We start from the raw sequence: 24,337 nt of genomic DNA on the forward strand, positions 1-24,337 counted from the left end.
AATATCTCATTTAACCCTCCCAAAAGTTCTAGAAAATGGGTACCATGATATTCTTCATTGCAGAGAGGAGGATACTGAGTCTGAGAGCATCACAGCCTGTCAAAGCTCAAACACCTAATAAAAGGCAGAGCTGGTGTGTCTGACTGCAAACTCCATTCTCTTAACCGCCATAATATATATAATGCTCCAAACTGATGACCCAAAATCCAGATGGCTCAAAGGAAGGAGAATCATATGAAGATTCAGGAAAGAGGATAAGTCTTCAGGTAAGGTTGTTCTGTGGGAGGGTGTAGACTGAGAGAAAAGGGGGCAGCTTAATGATAATGAAGCCCTTACTTTGGGACGTCATGGTGCTATGCTTTATTTAATCATCACAATCCTACAAGGTATATATCATTTCCATTTTTCCAATGAGAAAATTGAGCTTCAGAGTGGTTAAGCAATATGTCCCAGGTCACACAGCAAGTAAGCAGCAAACCTAGGATTTGAGCTGAAGTCTCCCAGCCCCAGATCCCATAACTTACTGCTCCCCATTATAACTGGAGAAGGAGGCACAAATGGGAGGTGGCAGCATTGACCTGAGACAGTTGCAATTGTGGAGCAACACACACACACACACACACACACACACAGTCCCCACCTCCTTCCTCCAGGAATGATGGCATTTGTAAAAACCATGGGATTTTATAGTCAGAGACCACTCACAAACCCTCCATTTGTGCTGACCATTTGCACTGGTCAAGGGGAGGTGGAGGCCCAGGGAGGGTAGAAGCCACCCATGGCCATAAGCAGATCAGGGGCCAGGGTCCAACCAGGGTTGCTCCCCGTCAGCCACCTTGCTGCCCCTTCTCTGATTCTGGCTCTGGAGCCTCTGGCTGCTGTGTGTGCAGCTCTGCTCCCCTTCCCAGGCACAGGGAAGGGGAGGTGACTTCTGGGTATAAATAGCAGATGAAGATGCTTTTCTTCAGCAGGAGAGTTAACCCTTGGGGCCCTGGACACGGAGAGATGCGTCTCTCCCAAAGGAAAAGACTTGGTGGCTGTCAGAGTAGGAATATTCCTTACAGAGCACCTAGACCTTGCTCCTCAAGTGTGGGTGGTGAGTCAGCAGCCTTGGCATCAGCTTGGAGCGTGTTAGGAATGTAAAACCTCAGGTCCCATCCAGACCAACCCACTCAACTAGAATCTACTGTTTAACAAGATGCCCAGCTGGTCCAGACAGCCCTCTCCTTATAAGGATAGGGCAAAGTGGCTCAGAGAGGGTAGTGCTCCTACGCAAGGTCACATAGCCATTCCCTGACATAACTATATCTGGAATCTGCACTCCTTCCCCCCCATGACTCAGAACCCCGACAGGCGGGGATGCAGCCCTCCAGTTGTGCAGGGATGGGGGAGGGGAGGTCAGGCAGTGAGGTGCTGTTTCAGTGCCATCCCCGCCGGCCCTGGGCTCAGCCTCTCCACGCAGCCTGGCCTAGTCCACCCGGGGGCAGGGGCCGCCCTGGGGCTTGCCTAGCACTAGGCAGGGGGCAGGGCGGCGGCGCCGTGCTGACTCAGCATGGGGGTGGGTTTGGGGAGTGGGCTGCGCTGGTCAAGGCCAAGCTGGGCCTATTTTCGTCTCTCGCAGAGCTTCGGGACTTTTCCTGAAACAGCTTTTCTGAAGGAGGCTGCCGGCAGTGTGGGCTGAGAGGAAGGGCCCCTTCTTCACCTTCCCCCCAACCAAGCTGCTCGCTGAGGAGAATGGAAACCATTAACGACACCCCCCTTTCCCACCACTATTGCCGCCGTCCCTGGAAAAGAGAGCAGCTGCCCCAACACCCACCCACCGGGGGGTTGGGCAGGAGAGGCGGCCGCCCCCCCCCGCAGCCCCGCCCCTCCCCCACACTCACCGATGTTGGGGTGCTTCAGGAGCCGGCAGATGCGCGCTTCACGCTCCAGCTTCTGGTGGTCTGAAACACAGGTGCCCAGTGAGCCCAGGTGAGGGAGGCACCTGCACCCACCCCACCTCTCCCCCCTCACGGCCTCGGATGACCTCCACCTCCCAGGGCAGCCCCGCCCCTGGAAAAGCTCGCCTTTGGGGCGGAGCCTCTGGGTCCTCCAGGAAGGCAGCGGGAAGCAGCCCAAGAGAGAGGGCCCGGGGCTGCAGTGATTCACAGGTCCCTTCCCCTCTCTGGGCCTCAGTTTCCTGGGCTCTCAAGTAAGGGGCATCCCCTGCCTGTGTAAGAGCCAAGCTCCATGCAGCCTGGAACGCCCCCACCGACGGTAAGGCTTCTGCTCCCCTCCTCCAGCCCTGCCCCTCAGACTACACTCCAGCCGGACTGAACTGCTGAATTTCACCTCTCCCGGCACCCCCTGCTCAGCCCTCTCACTCTGGGGCTTCTCACGTGTGGTTCTCTGGGCTTGCAATACTCCTTCTTAGCCAACCATCTGTCCTTCACCAGCCATCACTCTCTCCAACCCATCCTTCAATGGCGCCTTCTCCCGGCAGCCTGCCCTGACTGCCAGGCTAGCAGGGGCTCCTCCCTGCTCTCAGGGTCCCTGGACAGCACGTCCCACTGTGTCTCACGGATATTGCTATTCTTGAGGGCAAGGACTTGGTCTCCAATGTACCCCTGGCATCTACCCAAAGGCCTGGCCTATAGGAGGTGCTCAAGAGATAACTGAATGGTAGGGAGGGTGCAGCTCAGTGGTAGAGTGTGTGTTTAACATGCACAAGATCCTGGGTTCAATTCCAAATAACTCCATTTAAAAAAAGATATATACTTATCATTTCTTCTGTGTAATGTAGCACGAATATAACTAGGACATTTAAATGACCCGTTCAACCCATACTGATTCTTTAAACGTAAGAATAAAGTTAATAAAAAGCAAAGGAATGAATGAATGAACCTTTCTAAAGGAGTGGGTATTCTCTATGGGAGAAGGGCTGTATTGATTTGCTGAAGCCGCCTCCCTTGAGAGGACTCAGAACACCTACTTTCCAGGACTTCCCCTCCCATCTGGGAGAAAGGCCTAGTTCAGGATCTGCACCTGTGGTCTCTGACTCTGAGGCTGTTGACCGCAATCACCTCCACACCTCCCTGGGCTGTGGGCATCACTGTTTTTATGCATTTCTCAATTCCCTTTTTGGTGCTTTTCTCACAACTTGGTAGTTAATACCTTAATTTAAAACAACAAAATGGAAAAAAAATGGGGGGGGGGAGGTCAAGAGCAAATGTAGAATATTTACTATGTGCCAGGTGTTATGCAGAGCACTCTAAACACATCTCAAGTCCTCCCACCAGTCCTCTGAAAGCAGTACTATCACCATGCTGGCTTTACAGAGGAGGCAACAGAGGTTAAGTACCTGGCCCAAAGTCACACTGTGGTGAACAGTAGAGCCACACTGTGTACCCAGGCAGTCAGAAACCAAGGGTGAGCTTTAAAACCCCGTGCTATCCTGTTCTCCACACCTTGACTCATCACCACCACTTCCACCTATCCCCATGCCCCAATTCCCGACTGGGAAAATTGAGGCCCACAGGAGGCAGAGCCAGGACTAGAACCCTGGTCTCTGGCCCCTCCAGAGCAGGTGGGCCCCAGGGAGGGCGATGAGGATAGAGAAAGTTCCAGCCCTGTCCCCAGGCAGCTGGCTCCCCTCTCCCCTTCCCTCTCCATTACAGCAATCACTGGGCATCCTCCAAGGGCTGCAGAAGCTGAGATCAATACTGAAATGTGGCTTTTCCATCAGCAAAGCAATTAAGTCCAATCCTCTTTCTGTAGAGTGTAAGCTCCACTCCCCAGCTGAAGGCGGCTGCGGGGGGACAGGGGAGGGGGAGCTGGCGCAGGCTGGGGACATCCCTCTGGTTCCCCTCTCTCTCTGCCTCCTTTCGTATCCTCCAGGGTGGTTCCCTGGGGAAAGGAGGGGGAATCCCCATCCAGGGCTGGCCAAGGGTCCTCAATGACCTGAAGAAGGCTGGATCTTCCCTGCCTCCACACCCTGTCCCCCACCCCACCCATCCCAAGCAGAACCAGAAACCAGGCAGGTCAAAGTGGGGCCTATCAGAGGGGGCTGGGCTCCTCCTTGCCCAGGCTACACATTCAGGGGACAAAGGACCTAAATCCAGAATTCTGATGTTTTCTCCAGGTGAGGTCACCCAGGAGCAGTTACAACTGACAGGATTGATGGAAGAAATGTTGGTCACACAGCTTCAAACATGGGCCTGGTTACCAGACCTCATAGCTGGAAATGCTGGGAACTAATTGTTTTTATAAATGTTGTAATCATCTGATGCATAGTACAATTACATTGCATTGCAACTTTCAGTGCTAAAAACATTAATTTGTTGAATGTAAACACACACTTTATACAATAATTTTTTAACTCTGTTTTGAAAGGTTTTCACTTTCTTGTATATGGGGAACCTCAAGAAATGTAGGGACAGTTTCTCTTGACCTCTGAGGCCTTGCTCCGTTATGTAGATGGGGAAAATGAGGCCTAATGATACAGGAGCAGTCTCTTTATCAAAATCAAGGTGGTCGTCAAGGTGGTCAAGCTTTATTACAACTCAGAGCTCTGAGGAACTACTCCTGAACAGTTCCCACAACCCCTGGACAGCCAAGGACTTCTAGTTAAAATATAAATTAAATCTTGTAACTCCCTGACTTCCAACTTTCTAACAGCTTCCTAATGTACTTATAATACAATCCAAACTCATCACCACATCCAGCAAGATCCTGCTGGGTCCTGTCTCATTTTCACCTGAAGCTCCAGCCACACTGGGCTCCTTTGTGGCCTCAGGCACTGCAGTCCCCTTCCTACTACAAGGCCTTTGCACTGGCTGTGCCCTCTGCCTGGGAGAGTCTTCTCATGGCAGCCTTCTTCACCTCAGGCAGATCCCAGCACAATGTCACCTCCTCAGACAGCTTCCCCAGCTGCCTTTTCTGAGTATCCCTCCTGCCCTATAATTTCCCCATTTTCCTGGTTTATTTTCTTTATAACACTCATCACTACCTGAAATCACCCAGCTTATTTGTGTGTTTAATGTTCTTTTCAGTTCCCCTCCCTAGAAAACAGGTGCAATGAGATCAAGACCTTGTCTGTCAGTATCTGCCATGTTCCTAGGGCCTAAAGCCACTAAGCAGCTTGTTCAAGTTCCCAGAGCCAAGAAATGGCAGAGCTGGGATCTCAGCCCATGTTCATAATTACTGTACTGTATTGCATTCTCATAACTGATACATATATCCATCCGGCTCAGCAGAGTCCCGTGACAGTGAGATGTCTGAGAGAAGCTAGTCTTTACCCTCCTGCCCGAGCCCATGGAAGGGTTGCTCCCAATGCCCATTATGATGGGTGCTTCTCCCTCCCTCCCTGGGGGCAGGCCTCCAGGGTGTTGGGGTTAAGGAGGCTGGCCCTGCCCAGAGCTTAGCAGGTGGGGGATGGGTGGAAACTCTGGGGAGAGATTCCTGGGCCGGTGCCAGTAGGGCAGGGTCGGGCAGAGCAGGGCCCAGGGAAGGGACGTCAGGCAGACAGGCAGTGGGATTCTAACTGGAAGTACAGGAACCAAAGGAGAAAACAGATCTCCAAGTCTTAGAACGGGAAATGCCCCCTCCTTCCACAGGGCCTCAACAGCCCTCCAGATCCTGGGAGGTGGGCGAAATAATCCCACGGACCAAGAACACCAGGCAGGGGTGGGGAGCGAATGAGGCAGACCGGAAAGACGTGTCTTACTGCTTCCTCACATGCTCCCTTGCTTGGCCCTGAAGCTCAGGGGCAGCCCCAATGAGCTCACACCATGCTTCCCACCTGGTGTCCTGGGACTGGTCACCAGGGAGCCAAGGAAGAGACCCGTCAGCACTCAGGTGGACAGCGGGGCCTGTAGAGGATGCTGTACCTGAGGGCCAGTCACATATGGCTGCACCAGCCACATTCGAGCACCCAGCCTGCCCTAAAATGTTGATGAATTCTTCCTGGTGAGACTGTGGCTAGGGAAGCATCCAGAGCCCCTGGCAGGGAGTTAGCTCTGAGCATGGACTGGCTATTGTCACGGCCAGCAGGATTTTTTAAATTCAGGGGCTTGGGTCTCACCTACTGAATCCCCCACCCTCAGGGGAGGAACTGGGGCAGCTGCATTTTTCAAAAGCCTCCCAAGGGGATTAGGCAGGGATTGGGACAGGAAATTTTTTTTTTTACCTCTCATTTCATGTCTTTATGGCTTCTTGGAATTTATACTATGATCATTTTATACAAAAGACTAGTTTAAAAATACACACAAAACCTGTCTCCTGGGTTTGGGAACCACTCGATAGAAAAGGCTGGCCCCGTGGGGAAGGAAGGGGGGTGGTCGGATGCCCCGGGTGGGCACGACCCCTGCTGGGAGCTGCCAAAGTCACCAGGGTGTGCTCTCAGGAGAAGCTTAGAGTGTGTTTCCAAATATTCAACATCAAACCGCTCCCACCCCGGGCCCCGTGAGTGGCAAACAAAGAAACCTGCTAAAAGAAGCTCTGCCCCTCCTCTCCTGCTGGGGAGAAAAGCGTTGGCAGTTTGCAGACTTCTTTGGGAAGGTTCCCCTGATAGCATCCCCACTCCCACCCTCACACTCACCAAGGCCTGGACATCTTCCTCCCAAGAGGTCAAAGGCTCCACAAATTGCCAGAGACTGGGCTGGGTGGTTACTGCACAGCCCAGAGTCTACACTGCCCCAGTAATGTTTAGTCACCAGCCGACAAATAGGCAATGCCCCTTCCATTCTGCCCATACACATCTGTCTCTTTCTGTCCTGTGTGTGTGTGTGTGTGTGTGTGTGTGTGTGTGTGTGTGTGTGTGTGTGTGTGTGTGGATGTGGCTCTGAGAGTGCCAGCTTCCAAGGAGGACTTTGGTTCCTGATCCTCATTCATTTTGGGGCAACACAACATGTCACCCCAAGACATCCTGTGCCACCCCACAGGACTGTGGCTCTCGTCCTGCCCCTACTGTATCTCAGGGGTGGGGACATCTCTCCATTCCTCACTAGAAACAAAGCAGAGAGGGCATTAGATCGCCACTAGTCCCACAGCAATGGCAAGGCGAGCCCCAGCATCTGGCCATGAGGCAGCACTCCTGTTAGCCTGCCTGCCCTCCCTGACTCCCTGCCCCGGCTCCGGCTCCAGCCCTTCCACACCAGCGTTCATGCTGACTGTGTGCCACTGCGGGCCCTGCTCATCAGAGAACCACTCTTACCCCCACCCCAGCCTCCTCTCCCTGCAGGACGCTATCCTCCCTGCCAGGGAGTTTGGTAACTGGGAGACAGTATTGGGCTCCCAGCAACTCTGAGCCAGAGAGATGAAAGGCAGCAACACACGGTCTGACACGGAGCCTGCTGGGAGGCCCGTGGGGGACAATGTGAACATCCTGTACCAGCCACCGTGAAACCCACACCTGCTGGGCGCCAGCACAGACACAGCTGCCACTATGCCAGGCAAACACCTGGACGCTGCGCAAGCTGCTCACACGATGTCTTCCACACTGCACAGTTCGCACCAGTACCTGCCTCACCCAACAGAATTCCCATCACCCCTAGGGGTCCCCAAGGCAGCTCAGACCCACCGTTGAGAGTGGGGAATAATAGATCTTTGAAGATAATCTTCTCTAACATGCTGACCATGGTCACCACCATTACCAGCCTAACCACATCACATGCTAAGGGCACGAAGAAAAGCTTCTGAGCATGCGTCCCAAGTTTTAATGTCCACACGAATCACTGGTGTCTTGTTAAAAATGCAGATTCTGATTCATTACATCTGGAATCATGAATTTGCATTTCTAACAACCTCCTGGTGATGCCGATGTTGCTGGTCTAGGACCACTTCCAAATTAGAATCACCTGGGAATCATTTCCAACACTCAAGTCACAGCCCAGACTAATTAAATCACAACACTTGGGGGTGGGATCCAGGCATCAGGGGTGTTTGAAGTGCTCCAGGGATTCCAGGCTTGGGAACTACTGTCCTAGGGAGTATTTAGGGACCAGAAGGTGGACTGGTGTGGCTGAAGCAGGGTACACATGGTGTTCACTGGACACTGGTTCAGCCCTGGATGTGTCAGGTGCTGTCCTAGGTGCTGGGCATTTATAGGGAGTGAGACCCATCCCTACCTTCTTGGTGCTTATTATGGTCAAGAGGGAATATGGATATTAAACAAGGACCCAAGCCAGTAAGTGGGTTAAATCCAGGTTGGGAGAAAGCCACAAAGAAAGTAAACAGTAATGAAAGAGAAAAAATGGGGAAGATCCCCTCAGATTTGGAGGTCAGGGAAACCTCTTAAAGGATGTGGCATTGAGCTGAGACTCAAAGGTTGAGAAAGAGCCAGCCTTGTAAGGAGCCAGGTAAGGGCATCCAGGCAGAAGGAACGCTAGGGGCAGAGGTCTGGCAGTAAGAGTGGAGGCAAGTGGCAGAAGAACAAGGAAAGGAGGGCCCACCTGGCACCTTAACCTTCATCTGGCTGGGTGGGTGGAGGGCAGGGAGCCTGGCCTGTCAGAGAGGCTGTGGCCTCCAGCCTAGACCCCTAAGGAAGGAATATGGAGGGGTCTGTTCTCATAACACCCGTAGGATGAAGAGCCCCACCTCTGACAGCAGCATACCCTGGGGGGCAGACCCATGTCCTGGTTCCAACCCAAACGTTAGAGGGAGGGGTGAAGGGAGGAGATCCCCGGAGGGCGGGTCAGGCATGGATCAGCCACCTACCTCTGGCAGAGAGCTTCTTAGTGTTGATAATCTTGGCAGCATATTCCTGGCCGGCCAGCACCTTCACACACCTGCGTACCACCGAGAAGGCTCCCCTAGGGCAGAGGAGGCAAAGACGGTGAGGGAGGGCGCAAGGGCTGCATCCCCAGGAGACACCAGAGTTTGTGCAGCAGCACTGTGCTGGGAGGGGTCCCTCCTCCAGGGCTGCTCGAGCTCACAGCGGCTGCCGTGATCCGACTCGGGGACAGAGTAGCCCGGAGACCCAGAAGAACCACTAGTAGTAAATCATTAGGAGCTTGGCCTCATGAGAGATGAGCCTTCTAGAGTCATAAGTTAGGTTCACCAAGTTCTAAAATATTAGCATCATACAGTGTTAGAATCACAGAATCTAGGTCCCTGGAAGCTTTCAGTTTTTTATTCTTTGAGTATGTAACACACGACATGGTTCAAAGTTCAAAAGACACAAAGATGGAGATAGTTAAAAGACTCCTTCCCATCCCTGTACCCCAGTCTCCAAAGTCCCTTCCCCAGAGATGGCCAGTGCGGCCAGAGCAGCTTTCCACAGATGCTCTCCCCCTCGCAAATGGTCCTGGCCTTTGCGTGCTGTTCTGTACCCTCCTTTTATTCAGAAATTTGTTTACAGATCCTCCTTCCATATTATAACACAGAGTTCCCCATTATTTAATTGTATGGCTGCCCTGTAATTTACCTAGCCCGTCCCCTATTGATGGGCAATTAGGTTAGTTCCAATTCATAACTATTACAAACAGTGCTGCAATGACTAACCTTATATGTGTGCATTAGAATTACATTTCCCCTGCGTGCAGGTGTCTGTGGATAAACTTCCAGAGTTGGTATTATTTGGTCAAAGGGTAGGTGTTATTTGATAATATTGACAGATAACGAGAGACTATCCATCCATCTTAGAGATGAACCTACCAGTATATGAGGGGACCATTTCCTCTGCCCTTAGCACAATGTGTTATCAAACGTTCATATTTTTGCTAGTGAGACAAGTGGAACATGCGACTCGGTGTGGATTTGATTTGGAATTCTCACATTCAGAGTGAAGTTGAGCATCTTTTCATATGTTTTAAGACACTCCTGAGATTTCACCGTCAAAGTATTTGTGGCTGAAGAACTTGGAGCAAGGGCTGTGAACTTCACTGCTCCCAGGAGACATTGTTGCTGTGTGGAATGTGGCCCATTACCCAGATTGCTTGATTTTTTTCAAGAAGAGCCAGAAGTCTGGATATTTATGTGACATTTCCCAATTTTTAAGTACTAGCACTTCATTCCAAAAAAAAATTAAGCATAATATCTTGCCAAACAAAACTAGTTTGAGGGCTAGATCTGGCATTTAGGTGCCATATTGTCCCAAAGCTCATCGGGTCCAACCCCTGAATATCACAGAGGAGGCCCCTAAAGGGCCCGACACTAACTGTGGTCGCCACCATTACCACCCTAAGCACAGGCGAATGGCAAGAAGCAAGTCTCCTGGACAGCCTTCTCCAATTTTAATGTGCATACGAATCACCCAGCATCTTGTTAAAATGTGATTCTGATTCCTTAAGTTTGAAGTGGAGCCCAAGACTTTGAGCTCAGCATAGCTCAGAGTAGACTGCTCAAGGTCACACAGCAGGTAACAGGCCGTGCTGCGTCTGGAACTCAGATATCCATACTCCCAGGTTTTTGGCTTCTTCCCCACCCAGTGTGCCTGCCACTTCCTGGCCTGCAGGTCCAGGTTCCTGGCACAGCCGCATCCCACCATATCCTCCAAACTTTGGTCCCCTCTCGTAAGCATGCAGGCAGCTCCAAGCCACAAAGATGAGGCTGATGGGAGTAGGGGCAGACACTGGCGGGCGCTGAGGAGCCTGCAGGCTGGCGGAGATGCCCGCTGCGCACATAGCCCTGGGCATAATGTCACTGGCTTCATGTCTGGGCTTCATCAAGGGAGCGGGTGGGAAGTTGCGGAGCAGGATGCGGAACAAAGATCTGGAAGGGGGGCTAGAGACCAGGAAATATGCCTTCATAGGAAAGCCGGAGAAGGCCAGAATTCACGGGCATGGCAACAGACCGTCCTGGGGTGGGCAGCCCTGTCTGCTGTTCACCTGGAGGAGAGCAGCAGACCCGGGTCTCCTTCCCTGAGAAGTCTCGCCATGACAGGGCCCCTTGTTTGTGCTCCCAGAGCCCCTCACCCCTCCCCATCTAGCACGGGACTGTGGTTGCTCATCCAGCTTGTCTGTCCACCCAACAGAGAGTTCCTGAGGGCCAGGACTTGAACTTTCCTCTTCACACCCCATGCACAGGTACCCCATCTTTGCTACCAACAGGGCCTCCATAAATGTTACTGTAGGAACAGGAGGGAGATTTCACTGAGAGGGATGGAAATGAGACAGGGAAGAGGACTTCATTCAGGGGTGTTAGGAACAAGAATAGGTATCTGAGAAAGGTGGGCACACTGGTTTCTGAAAGGCAGGGAAGGAGGGAGGTGATAAGTTTCTGAGTGCAGGGGCAGGGCTCAGCTCGCTCCCTGGCATCCACCTCATGCTTGGGTCAGAGCTGGACTTTAATTAACATGATATTGATGACAGAGAGATGGAGGGAGAGAGGGAGGATGTGAGGGACGGAGGGAGAGAGAAAATTTCTCCTTGAGAGAAACAAAACTCCAACCTAGATAAAGACCTTAGACCAATGGTTGTTGAGCTGGCTGTTTCAGAATCTCTTGGGGATCTTTTAAAAGTACATATTCCAAGTCTACACCCCGACCCACCAAATCAGAGTCTCTGAGTGTGGGCCCAGGAATCTGTATTCTCAGTTAACAGGCTGCCCGGGTGATTGTTTCACAGCCAGCTTGGCACTGTCCTGCCGGCCTTCTGGGGAAGTCCTGTTAGGTGCCCGGCCCCCTGGAACTCAGCACCGATGGGCCATCACATGGGGCTCTATGAGAAGGGGCTTGACAGGCCCCACGAACCGGGGCTCTGCCCCAGGAGCTGAGGACCTAGGAGCCATGTCAGTAAGACAAGAAGACACAGTTGCTGAACTTCTTCCTCACAACACAGAGCCAAGCTTTTGTGTGAATCCCAGATTCTAACTAGGGGCCCAGGCCATGGGCAGAGAGGCTGCAGGAACCCTCCACCCCCTGAAGGAGATCCTGTGCCTCTGAGTGGAGGTATATGCTTTTTGTTTTTTTAATTTTTTTCTGGGGCAAGGATGCATAGCTTTTAGCAGATGCTCAGAGGGAGGAGTTGATCAAAACTAGTTCAGAGCTGCTGATCCAGAGGACATCAGCCTCTCACATACCCAGAATGTGTCCTCCCTTTAAATGCACTTTCACCGCTAAGCTCCCTGTTCCTTCCAGCAACCCTGCAAAGTGGGGATTATGATTCTCCCATTTAACAGATCAGGAACCTGAAGCCTCAAGTGAGCAGGCGTTCTCCTCATGAGGCTGTGAAGAGAACCAGGTCACCTGCCCTTGGTCTTCTGTCTCCACCAAAGGCAAGAGTGCGGCCCTCAAAGGCAGGGGCTCTGGGCTCACAAACGCCTGTGGTCTGATCATGACTCAACTTGGCTCTTCCCCTCTCTGTTTCCTCCTGTAAAATGGGGGCAATAATAGTATCTAGCTCCTGGGTTTGTTGGGGAAATTAAGTGAGGTAACACATGTAAAACATTGGGCATGTGCCAACGCACACAATCATCGAATGGGGCGAGGAGAGGGCCTGGGCCGAGGAGCCCCTCTCTCTACCTATGCTGCCTCAGGTCTCTGTCCACAAGTGGAAAGGCTCCTCCCTGCCTGCCACGGTGCTGGGGATCGGGGAGCTGAGGGGCAGAGGAGAATCTGTGGCAAAAATAAGAGTGCGGGCAGTAAGCTTGCAGCCTTAACTTCCTCTCTTTTTAATCTTTTGTTTAAAAAAGTCATGTTTCTGCATTCTTGTCCTGCGTGAGCGAGTGGCCACAGCCCAGCAGCCTTGGCAAGAGGAAGGGCCAGCCCACTCCTCCCACGGCCCCGAGCTGAGCAGGTGGCCAGCGGGTGGGTGGGCAGGAGTATGGAAACTGGACAGGGTGGAAGAGAGGAGGAGGCCCAGGTGTGGAGGGCAGGGTGGGCGAGAGTGACCGGAAGGAAGGGGTGAGACCTGCAGTGAGGGCCCTGAGTGAGTGGGGGGCGTCCGTGGGCAGGTCCTGGGAGCACCTGTGATAGTGTTCCTGGGTGCAAAGAGTTCAGGGGGTGTGTCTGCCCGCAGGTGTGTGTTGGCAGCCCATCTGCGCCCTTGTGGATGTGACGCCATGAGGCTCTGGGTGTGTCAAAGTACACGTGCATCACCCTGGGTATGAAGTGTGTACCCGTGTTAGCGAGAGGGTCACAGAATGTGGGCAAGGAGGGGTGTGTGCATGAGACAGACACTGGCGATCTCAGCCCTGCTGGGAGGTCTGCCCCAACGTGGGCCTCAGTTTCTTCATCTGCAACGTGGGGGTTGGGGTTAGCGTGAAGCTAAACAGTACGGAGGCCTTTCCACCTTCAATATTCTATATCAGGGCTGGCCAACAGAACTCTCTGCGATGGTGGAAATAGTCTATGTTGTCCAGTGTGGCAGCCAGTAGCCTCATATGGTTAGAGAGCACTTGAAATATGGCTAAAAGAACTGAGGAAACGAATTTTTAACTTTATTTCATTTAAATCATTAGAAGTGACTAGTGACCACCATATCAGCTAGCGAAGTTCTGTGTGAATCTGAACAGGCGCTCCTGAACGAGCCCAACCAGAGTTCAAATCGTGGTTCAGTCTCTTTCGAACAAGTTACTTCACCTCGGTAAGCCTGTCTCCTCCTCTGTAAAATGTAGGTAAGAAAAATACCCACTGTGAGCAGCTGTTTCAAGGATTCAATGAGAGAATATGGTATATGGTGGGCTTAGCCCAGTCTCTGGAATACAGTAAAGGCTCAAGAAACACCACCTTTTACTGAGATCATTATCTCCAAGATGACGAGAACAGCTGGCATTATGAGAAGCAAAATGGATCTTGTTTGCCAAGCTCAGGGAAGAAGCAAGCCAGGAGAGGTGCTGGGGGGGGGGCCCACGTGAGGGGGACGGGGTGCTCCCTGGGGCGAGCAGCCTGCCCCTGGGTGTGAGCCGGCAGGGAGGCCGCACCTGCCTCTGACAGACGGATGGGGAGGGCAGAGTGATAGTGGGTCCAGCGTGGCTGAGAATGTGGGAATGTGCTAATGGGCCATGAAAAGCAAGAGTCACGCTTGGAAATTGCTTTCCGGCTGCCTGGCAGGCACGGTGTCCTGGGAGTTGCTGACTGCCAGCCCATAGGGGGCTTATCACCCTCTCTGGTCTCAAACACCCCAAAATGCTGACTTGGCAGCACCAGGAGCATTAGGTCGGGACGCGAAAGACCAGGGTCCTCACTCAGCTTGGCCGCCAGTTTGCTTATCCTTCCATTTGAAAGACGGAGATGAGAAGCCCCAGCCCGGCTTCCTCCTGGGCCATCGGTGAGGAGTCTCCACTACGTAGGGATGGGAAGAGGTTCCTGGTACCCAAGGCTAGTTATTGTCAACTTCCTCTAAAGGGAACCTCCCCACCTTCCCCCCGGGCCATCCAGAGCCCAGAGTGTGCCTGTGGGTGTCAGCAGACAAGAGCACTGTGGATGGGGGCACAATCACCAGACCCCCCCTCCACTCTGCCCTCCTTGAGGGTCAGATTGTTGGTCCTGACAACCTTTCAGGCCTTCCCTTCAGTGGCTGCCTCTTCAAACACACCCTGGTCTCCCTCATTCTGGAAAATGAAACAACTATCATTCCCCTAAACTTAAAAATATTTTAAAGCCAAGAGCCTTTCTCTCGACCCAGCAGCCTGAGCCACTTCCCCTCTTCTTTGCTGCCAAACTTCCAGAACAAGTGTCCGACATCCGCCGCCTCCTCTTCCCACCTCCCACACGCCCTGAACCCACCACAATCTGGTTCCCACCCCCGGCTCCCTGGAAGAAAAGTTGTGCCAGGCCCGCCAACCCGATGCCCGTCCCCCCTAGCCCCTGCAGTCCCCACTGGACCTGGTCTGCCTCGCCTGCCCCACACCAGGTGGCATTTGGCTCCACTGGCCACCCAGCTTTGAGACCCACCTTCCCTCTTGTTTCTGGGTCGCCGCCCTCTCCCTGGTACCCGCCCCCCCAGCAACGACAGCGCTTTCATATCTTCATCCCCCCTCAACTGGGCTGCTCCCTGTTCTCCCTCCCCCTATTCTCACCACTCCCCACTCCATTTCTTCCCCCCAGGGCCGTTAGCCAGGGTCTCTGGGGAGGCTCTGGGGGTTCATGAACACACCTAAAATTTTAACAAAATTAGTCTGTGTCTCTGCATTGTTCTGGGCAGAGGATGCGTATTTTTCATTAGCTTCACAAAGGAATCTGTGACCCCGTCCCCAAAATGATGAAAGCCACTGACCATCACCTAAGATTGAAATCTGCTTCTAATGAGCCCCTCCTCTTTTCAGATTCTAGTCCCAAATTTCCAGCTACTCACCATCTTGCCTGGATGCTCGGTGATAGGCCCCTCCTAATCAGAGTCCAGACTCCTCCCCCAAATCTCCCCACACTCAGTTAGTACCCATAAGCCTGCTACCTCTCAGAGACAAGCTGGGTGGTTTCAGAAAGTTATCTGTGAGAGTATTAGCATCCAATACCTCTTGATGGTCAGTAATCACAGCCCAGGTTAGCTAATCTGGTCACTTGGCACGGAGCAAGGCCTGGGAGCATGGAACCCAGAGCAGACGGGGTTTGAATGTCTGTGGGGAGGGACAGAGTTGGAGTTGGCCACTGAAACCACTCCACCCGAGAGGCCAGAGTGTGGGCCATAAGTGGCTGCATCAGAGGCTGGTATGCCCAGTAATTTTGCCATTGAGGTCCACCCTCTCCCCATTTTACAGATAAAGAAACTGAGGCCAAGACCTTGAACCCAGGACTCCTGATTCATCATCTTTGGTTTTTCCAGTACCCCGTACTCTTGGATCAAAGGGCCCTACCGTGGAGTTGAGATGGGCTTTAGGGTCGCGGGGTCTGTGGGAAATAATACACAACATTCTGTGAGTTGGAGTGAGAGTGTTTCGTGAGGGAGAGTGATCGTGGCTCGTATGAAATTCTCTGAGGGCTCCTAGATTCCTCAAACACTTACCAACCTGAGATCAAATTTGTTCAGAAACAAAATGAATAACCTGTTTCCGTGATATCCACCTCTATATACTTTAAGCAAATCCCTTCACTTTTGGGGGCCTCAGTTTACCCATCTGTGAAGTAAACTGTTGCTCATTTTTAAGACCTCTCTCTCTTTTTACTTACTTCTTTTTAAGCAAAATGTCCTTTCGTAAGGGGGGAGGGTATAGCTCAAGTGGTAGAGGGCCTGCTTAGCATGCACGAGGTCCTGGGTTCAGTCCCCAGTGCCTCCACTGAAAAACCAAATAATACATAAATAAACCTAATTACCTCCCCCTGCAAAAAAAAAAAAAAAAAATATATATATATATATATATATATAATATATATATATATATATATAGTGTCCTTTCTTAATAACAAATAAAACACAGCAACGCAGGTCCTCAGGTGGCAAACAGGGCAGAGGAGATAGGGACTGGGAGCTCAGGATCCTCTTTGCTTGGTTTTCTCTCTCCTCCCCCCAGCTCAGCATAGCAGTGCTGCCCCAAACTCCTCAAACTGCAGCACTGTAGAGCCAGAAAATCCTAGGACCTTTTACTGAAACCACACATCTTCCCTCCTCCCCGCCTGGGCTGTACCGCCTACTCCCAGACTCCAGAAGATGCTGCGGGGACACTGTGTCTTCGAGCTGTCCCGCATCCCCCAGGCCTGCCCCACGCCAACCCAGCAGAAGTCTCATGGGGGACACAGAAGGCCTGAGAACCGGAAGATTCTGTTTGCTGCAGGGAACATTGAACCAACAGAAGTTCCAACATATTCCTTGTTTTGGCTGTGCCTGGGTTTTCTTGAATAGGTTACAAAAAGGAAAATTTAAAAATATATATATCCACAGAGCTCGGTGACAGGATCAGAGCAGGCAAAGCAGGGAAATGCTGAGGGGCTGTTTTCTCCCCCGGCTCAGCTGGCCTTCTGGCCTGGCTCTGTCCACACACACCCCAAAGACCTTCAGAGGTTGAGCGAGAGAGGCGCCAAGGGTTAAGAAGCCAAGCATTGGGCTGGAAAGTGGCCAGAGTGCCCAATTCGCATGTGTCACTAGCTTGTGTGACCTCAGACAAGGCTCCGTCCGCAAGACAAGAAAGTACTCTTCATCCTCAGTGTGGGACTGAGGATGTTCTGGCCCCTAAACCATCTCCTGCCTCATGCACTAAGCAAAGCATCTCACCGGATGAGAACAAGGATGCAGGGCAGGAGGGAAATTGAGGCACAGGGGCAAGAGGAGGGCTGTGGAGTGCATATCTATCTCTGCTAGCAGAGTGCTGTCTCCCGAGGCCGCGTCCATCAAGCGGGTAGAGGAGCGGTTCTGGCCATTAGAAAGCTCTCCCTTACGCCGAGCTGAAATCCACCTCCCTGTTCCTCTACACATGGGGCCCTGCTCTGCCCTCCAGGGCCGCACACAGCAGTCTTCTCTCATCATCTGGGACCCCAAGATGACCCTGCAGAGATGAGAGGAGAGGACACCTCCCCTGCCCGAGGGTCTCTTCTCCCTGCTGAAGTCCTCCAGCTTCTCAGCCCTGTCTCACTTGATTTGGCTTCCAGACCTTGGCCACCCTGCCTGGCCCCCTCTTCTAGACAATCTACAGCTTTTTAATGCCCTTCTAGCCCCCAGGCATCCAAAAGTTGGAGGCAGGCTGAGCAGGCCTAAGAAGAATGGAACCCCCCAACCCCCCCAGGGCTGATGTGCTCCATCAAAATGCACACCTCAGAGCCTTTGCCTATGCTGTTCCCACTCTGAAGAACACTGTTCCACCCTCTTCCCTCTGACTGACTCTTATTAGGCTTCCAGCTCCCCAATGCCACCTCCTCAGGGGAGACTTCCCTGATACCTCCCTCACCCTAAATAGTTGAAGTCTCTTTACAGCTCATAGCCCCATGTCTGTGCCCATAATCCTTATCCAGTTGCACTTAAATAATAATATCTGAAGTGATTTAATTAACCTCAGCTTCCCACTAGACCATGAGCCCCAGGGGGGCAAAGATGACATAAGTCTGGCATGTGGTACTGCTGGGCACAGCCCAGGGCTGGAAACAGAGTATGTGCTCAGGAAACACTCGTTGAGTGGATGCAAGAGTCACAGACATGTTCCTCCTTTGATGTGATCCCAGGACACCAAGGACCTCAGCCTTCCCCAGCACAGAAAGTCCCTCTGGCCTTATAGCCCCACCTGACGCCTTGGTTGGTAGCCAAGCCCTATGAGGACCTAGATCTAGTGCCTTGGCTGGGCCTCAGCAGACTGGGACATGCGCTGGGGCCTGTGCCAGGCTGGCCTGGGGTGGGAGGCTGCCTAACGCGCCACAGAGAGGCTCAGAAGGGACTGTGCCATGGACAGTATGCATGCAGGAGGGGGGGTACTTTGGCCAAGGGACCTGCACAAGAGAGAGGGGAGCGGAGAGAGAGGAACAGAGACAGAGACCAGAGAGATACAGGCAAGGAAGAGAGAGAAGGGCCGAGACAGAGAGAGAGACAGAGAGACAGAGATGAGAGGAAAGGGAGGGGAGAGACAGAGACAGAGAGACAGCCCAGAAGCCCAGCCAGCATCATCTTGCTCTCCTTGCACTGGGAGGTAGACTCTTGCTCGATGCCCTGTTGGAGCCAGTGCGTGTATGCGTGTCCAGATGCACCCGTGTGTGTGTGTGTGTGTGTGTGTGTGCGCGTGTGTGTGCGCACGCGCGCAATAGCAGCAGGACACGGGCGCTGCATTCCAAGGCTCTGCCCTCACCCCACTGCGAGGGCCGGGGCCCAGACTGCAGGGGTGCTGGCAGCAGTCACCGTGTGCTTGAGCAGGGAGGCGGGCAGGCGGGAGGGAGGCTCGGCAGTGTCAGTGTGTCTCAGCCTGTGTGGGGGCGGCTGCGTGGGGGCGGAGGGCTGCGGCATGCACCAGAACATGTGCGTGCCTTCCGCTCTGGTAGCTTGGAGTGGGAGGGAGGAAAGGCTGTCCCCTTCCCTTGTCCTACCTGTCCCCCAACATCCCATCCTTGGCCTCTGGCCCCTGCACATCATCTGGTCCCCTACCCTGACTTTGCCACTGCCTCTCCCTGTGGCCTTGGGTAAAACATTTCTCCCTGGGTATTGGCTCCACCATCGAGGCTGTGAGGAGACAGTATCTATGGTGCTTCCCGTTCTGATGTTCTGGGAGCCTAAAATTTCCCACAGGTGCCTTCCCCAGAAGGAAGCTAAAGAAGGTAGCAACTGTAGTGGCGCATGTCAGCATCCGCAGAAGTATTCTGATCCCCATTTCACAGATGGTAAATTTGAGGTACACAAAGGCCAAGGGATCCACCCAGGGTGACGCAGTAAATTATAGAGGCAAAACCATAATTGGAAAATAAGTGACAGCTCAAAGTTCCCTCATCCACAAGGCCAGTGCCCCAATTCCCTGGAAGTTTTCCCCAGACACCGCACCAGGAGTGGTACCTCTCATCAACCCTCCTCCCACATGCAGAGTTCTGGAGACCCACAGGCAAGCCGCACTGCCACCAGTCCTCTGAGCTGGTCATTTCACCTTCTCAAGCCTCAGTCTGCCTATCTGTAAGATGGGTAAGTCAGTCCCCTGCCTCCCTGAGAGATGAGCTAATGAGTGGAGAAGTGCCTCACTGGCCCCAAAGTGCTGCGAATGTGAGAGGTTATTAGAATCAAAATACAAGCACAACACCCATCTTTGGTGCATCAATGCCCAGGTGTTCTCTCCTCCAATATCACACCATCGATCCTTCTCACAGCAAGGGAAGGATGGGATTACTAAACACATTTTACAGACATTAGAGCTTGTGTCTCAAGAGGGAGACTAAGCACCCAAGACCTAGGATCCCCCCACCCAGGGCAAGGAGCTGTCTCTGGGCCCCACTGTCCCCTACTAATCAGCCCAGCCCAAGCCCCATTCCTGATACAAAAAGGTGGAGGGAAGAGGGGACAGGGGCTCCAGAACCAGCTCTCTCCCCTCCCTCTGGCAACCTTGCTGGCCCCTGCAGCCCCTCCCCCAGCCCCAGGACTGCCCATGAGTCAACTTCAGATCCGTTTCTAGAGAGAAAAGAGTGGGTTGCACGCTCTCTCCAGCCTCCCTCCCTTCCCCCCTCCCCCTCTCTCAAGTAAAATCTCCTTTGGAGGCTCTTTCTGCACAGCCCAGTGATTACACAGGCTGCAGGGTAATTCTGCTTTCCTAACCTCTCTTGGGAGTGGGATCCAAAGCCCAGAGAATGTCAAACGCTGGAGGAAGCGTCCTCCTTCTCCACCTCCTGGAACCTGACTCTTTCCTGATTCTGGTCTTCGAGAAGGTCGGGTCTGCCTGGAGCTCTGCCCACCAACCCAGGCCCACCCTGACCCTGGAGCTGGCATCACTGCAGCCTGCTTCTGAACTAGCTTCTGTGCTGCGAAGGTCTGGGCTTCTGTTCCTCTCACCCCTGGGAGGAAGGAGGATTGGGGTCAAGAGAGGAGGGAGTAAGCTTGTCTCTGGGTCCCAAGAGACAGCCCCACTTTAACCCTCTAGGGGACCAGGAATCAACTTCCCAGCTTATCCTGAATCATACGCTGCAGTGGGACCTGCATCCAGTAGTATTAAGAGGCCACCGGGCCCTGATTCCAGCCCACACCCGCTTGGCTGGCTGTCCACCGGGTGGGGGAGGAACAGCTCCTCTGACATCCATCGCCAGCCCCACCCGAGCTCCTCGAAGGCCTGCAGTCATGAGCCAGTCCTCACTGGGCAGGGCGCCAGGAAGCCTTCGAGAGGCACGTGCCCTCCTCTCCAGCTGGGCAGCCAGGGCCCTGCAGAAGGAGGTCCAAAGACCCCCATGTCCCCTTGTAGAGCCAGCCCAGCTGCCTCCGCCGGCCACCATGCCAGTGATCTGAAGTGGGCTCCCGGAGCGGGGGCTCAGCTTCTGGGAGATAACTGCAGGGTCCCAGCTGGCAGAGACCTTGGGTCACCAAGTGAAGTATGGGCTCTGCAGGCATCTTCAGTGCCTCTCTCAACAGGAGTTGTTGAATCGCTGCCATCCCGGAGGCAGGGGGTGGATGGGCAGAGATGTGGGGGTTAGTCAGCCCCCTCATCTAAGCTGGGCAAACTCTAGACAAAAGGTAAACACATGGCAGGTCCTAGCCCTCGGCTTCACCCTGCCCAGCCTCTGAGGGCAACGATGATCCCAGTGTGCCGGGCTTGTCCCTATGTCTTCTAGAGAACCATCTCATTTCATCCTCACAGCCCTTTTATTTTTTTCATCTCCAGGTTACATGTTGGGGAAAAGAGGTGCCCAAACCTCCCCGGTATTACAGTGCTGTGGGTGGGGAGGTGCGGGGCCTGTGGCCTGTGCCGGGCACTGCTGCTGCGTCCCTCACTGGGCGCTTGGACTGAAGCTGCACGCAGAGCAGGAGAGCCCTGCTTCCTCGGTGATGCACCCCAGGCTTTCAAGCCCGGGCATCAGAGGTGTATGGCCTCATCTCCTTTTTTCCAATACAAGCACCCTGAACCGCAGGCCCATCCTCAGCCCCCATGATGTCCTGCAAGCTCCTGACATTGCCTGCAACATTTCATAGGTTTGCACATTTTTCTAGGGAAGGTAGACTTAGACTTTAATCAGATATCTGGAAGAATATGTGACCTAAAAAAGGTTAAGAGCAGTGACAGCTGTGGAAGGAAGAGGTCTGAAAGTGATGAGATTAGACCTGGCCATGCCTGCCACCCTTGGTTTTCCTGCCATGGCCACAAAAGAGCTCCGCGTCCCCTGAAATTCTGCCTGCACCCAGTCCCTCCAAGCGCCCCGGCAGACAGTGGGGCTGAGAAGGCTCATGAAGGCGCTCTCCGCCAAGTCCCGCCCACAGCACCCAGTCTGCATGATATCCATCTCCTCTTGGGGCAAAACATCACTTTTATTTTCACTTTGAGTGCCTGAGTCACATCTCAACTCCATTTCACTGCACTCTGTGACGCAGTCCTTCCAGAACCAAGCCTTAGTCGCACCCTGAGAGGCAGCTCCCTGCTGATTAGGGAATCCTTGCCTCCAGCGGGCACCGGAACCCAGAGAAGAAGCAGCACACAGCACACACCCAGAGCGGCCCTAAACATTTTGTTCCTGCTGTCCCCCAACCCAACCCCCAGCATAAAAATATACTCAGAAAGACAGGAAGTCTGCAGACAAGAGTGAGCACACGTCTGCACATGGGAGTGTGTCTATACAAGGGAGCCAGTGTGTGCCTGTAGGTGTCAGGATAGCCCAGTGCGCAAGTGTGTGAGTGTGTGTGTGTGCGCGCGGGCAGCCTGCTTGTACACAGGCCCACCTCCCACACATATGTAGACACCAGCCCGAGCTCACACATGCCTTCAGCACCCACACTCCCACTCGAGCCCGTGGGGCCAATCTTCACACGCACACACATAAACCTTTCCACGGGCATGCCCCCTATCCTCACAAATGTGCATGTCCAGACCTCCCAGGAACACCAATGAGCCGAAGTCCCACCTGTACATCCTTACGCAGACATATATTTACACACAGCTGACGTGCACACAGCTCTGACCTGCCATAATGTGTATGCATAGTGACGCACGTGCACACCTTCACTCCCGTGCAAGCCAGCCAGCGTACCCCTTTGTGCCACTTGCATCCACCCACCCCTGCAGGGCACACTTGCATTTTCAGGCCTCACATGAAGCACTCCTCAGCACCTTCCCCTATGCACACACTCGTGAACACTTGCACACCTTTTCAGTGCACACAAGTGTCCTCCAGAGTCAGTCCTCACACAACTCATGTCAAAATGCACTCCTGTGTGTGCCCATCCAGACCTCACACCAGCACATACATGCTTACAGGGCCCCTGTCCCCTGCATTCCTGCTGCTCCAGCAGGGACCACTCAGGGCATTGGAGCCGATTTGCCCACAGGGCAAACTCTGCCTCCAAACTGTACCCCTGCCCTGAATCCATCCCCAGATCCACCAGGGGACATCCTAGCCCAGGGTATCCAGGAATGCTTCCCTGACAATCCTCAACCTATGAAGCTACCCCAAGGTGCTCTCCTCTCCCCCCATCCTCCCATCCTCCCATCCTTATCTCTACACCAGTCATCAGAAACAGGAAATGAGCTCTGGGGCTGGACAACTTTGCCAGGGGACCAGAGCTGGTGCACCCTCACTCACATCACTAGCCCCTGCAACAGCAGTGTCCCCCCTCACAGCTCACCTGCTTGCCCTTCCCCTCCTCCTAAAACCCAGGATGCCTCACCAATGGCTCAGTTATTAACCTCTGCTCTACCAATGCGCTCACCCCTAGCAGGAGCTGGCAGGGGGAGGGTGGCGAGAGGATGTGCTTACAGGGAGGGAGCAGTTGGCCACGCTACACAGCCTCTGGAGGTGTCTAAAGTCAGGAGGGACTACCTGGGAGATGGTGAGCTCTCTGTCACCAAAAGTAACCAAGTTGAGGCCAGATGGCCATCTCAAGAGAAACTCTACAGGGGATTCCAGCCTTGGACTCAGCTGACTGGGAAGATCCCTTTTTAATCCTGAGTTTCTAAGAATCTCTGTGTGCCCAGGTCATGTGCACTTGTGTGTGCGTGTGCACACACATGCTGCCGTCCACTGTCAACCCTTCACCTCTACACACACACTCCCCCAGCTGACCTCAGCACATCTTGGCAAACATGCCCGTGCCCGGCTCTGGGCACTCTGCACATACAAGTGCCCCCAAACACATGCAGCCTTCCTCCCTGTGTTTGCACTGAAATTACTGCAGGTGCACACCCCCAACCCATGACACTGACCCCCCTGAGCCCTCCAGGACTCTCTGAGGTGCAACTCACTTTCCCAGTTCCTCGAAGAGCTGGTACTCTTCCGTGAAGCGGGTGCAGGTGATGGTGGCCATCCTGGCACTCGGAGGGCAGGCGAGGCTTAGGGCTGGAGGACCAGGACTGAGGCACTGCTGCTCTGCTCCTGGAATCAGGAGCCACTCGCCTGCCCGTGCTGCCAAGTGCGAACTGAGAACCGGCTTGACTGACGAGCCCGGGGCTTCTGAGCAGAGCACTGTGGCTGCTCACAGCCTCGCGAGCCTTCGTCAGCATCCAGGTCCCCATGGCAACCACCTCCGAAACGCCCTGTTCCCGTTGCCCCGGTAACTGCCTCCCCAACACCTGCCTGCCTTCCACTGCAAAACCTGCTCCTGGACGCCCTAGCCCTACTGCACACAATACTGTAGGCTTGTGTGGGACCTGGGGGCGGGTGGACCCAGCACCCCCAAGGTGATGGACCAAGGGAGGGGCTGGAGGAGGAGGAGAAGAACAAACTTAGTCCGCAAGTGATCTTCAATATTCCCACCTCCCCCACTTCCAACTATGGGGCCCTTATAGCAGATAGGATGGGATTAAGTGGGGCAAAAAGGCAGTTGCCATGGTAACGGCCAGTGGGTGCCACTTTCCGGGATGGTCCCCAGGAAAGACAGGACGCAGTTACCCTGGCAAC

At 53.6% G+C, this 24,337-nt stretch overlaps 1 protein-coding gene across 1 annotated transcript in view; it reads right to left on the bottom strand.

The window, feature by feature from the left end:
• CAMK2A (calcium/calmodulin dependent protein kinase II alpha) overlaps positions 1-23,880 on the bottom strand; it is a 62,244-nt gene extending 38,364 nt beyond the window's left edge. Inside the window, exons 1-3 of the mRNA XM_010961787.3 lie at positions 23,683-23,880; positions 8,695-8,789; positions 1,884-1,943 (exon numbers count right to left, since the gene is read on the bottom strand). Coding sequence (XP_010960089.1) covers positions 1,884-1,943; positions 8,695-8,789; positions 23,683-23,744 — 217 coding nt within the window. The 5' untranslated portion in view covers positions 23,745-23,880. The remainder of the gene's footprint in view (positions 1-1,883; positions 1,944-8,694; positions 8,790-23,682) is intronic.
• Positions 23,881-24,337: the final 457 nt, after the last annotated feature.

The sequence above is a fragment of the Camelus bactrianus genome, chromosome 3, assembly GCF_048773025.1.
Source record: "Camelus bactrianus isolate YW-2024 breed Bactrian camel chromosome 3, ASM4877302v1, whole genome shotgun sequence".
Classification (NCBI taxonomy): Eukaryota; Metazoa; Chordata; class Mammalia; order Artiodactyla; family Camelidae; genus Camelus; species Camelus bactrianus.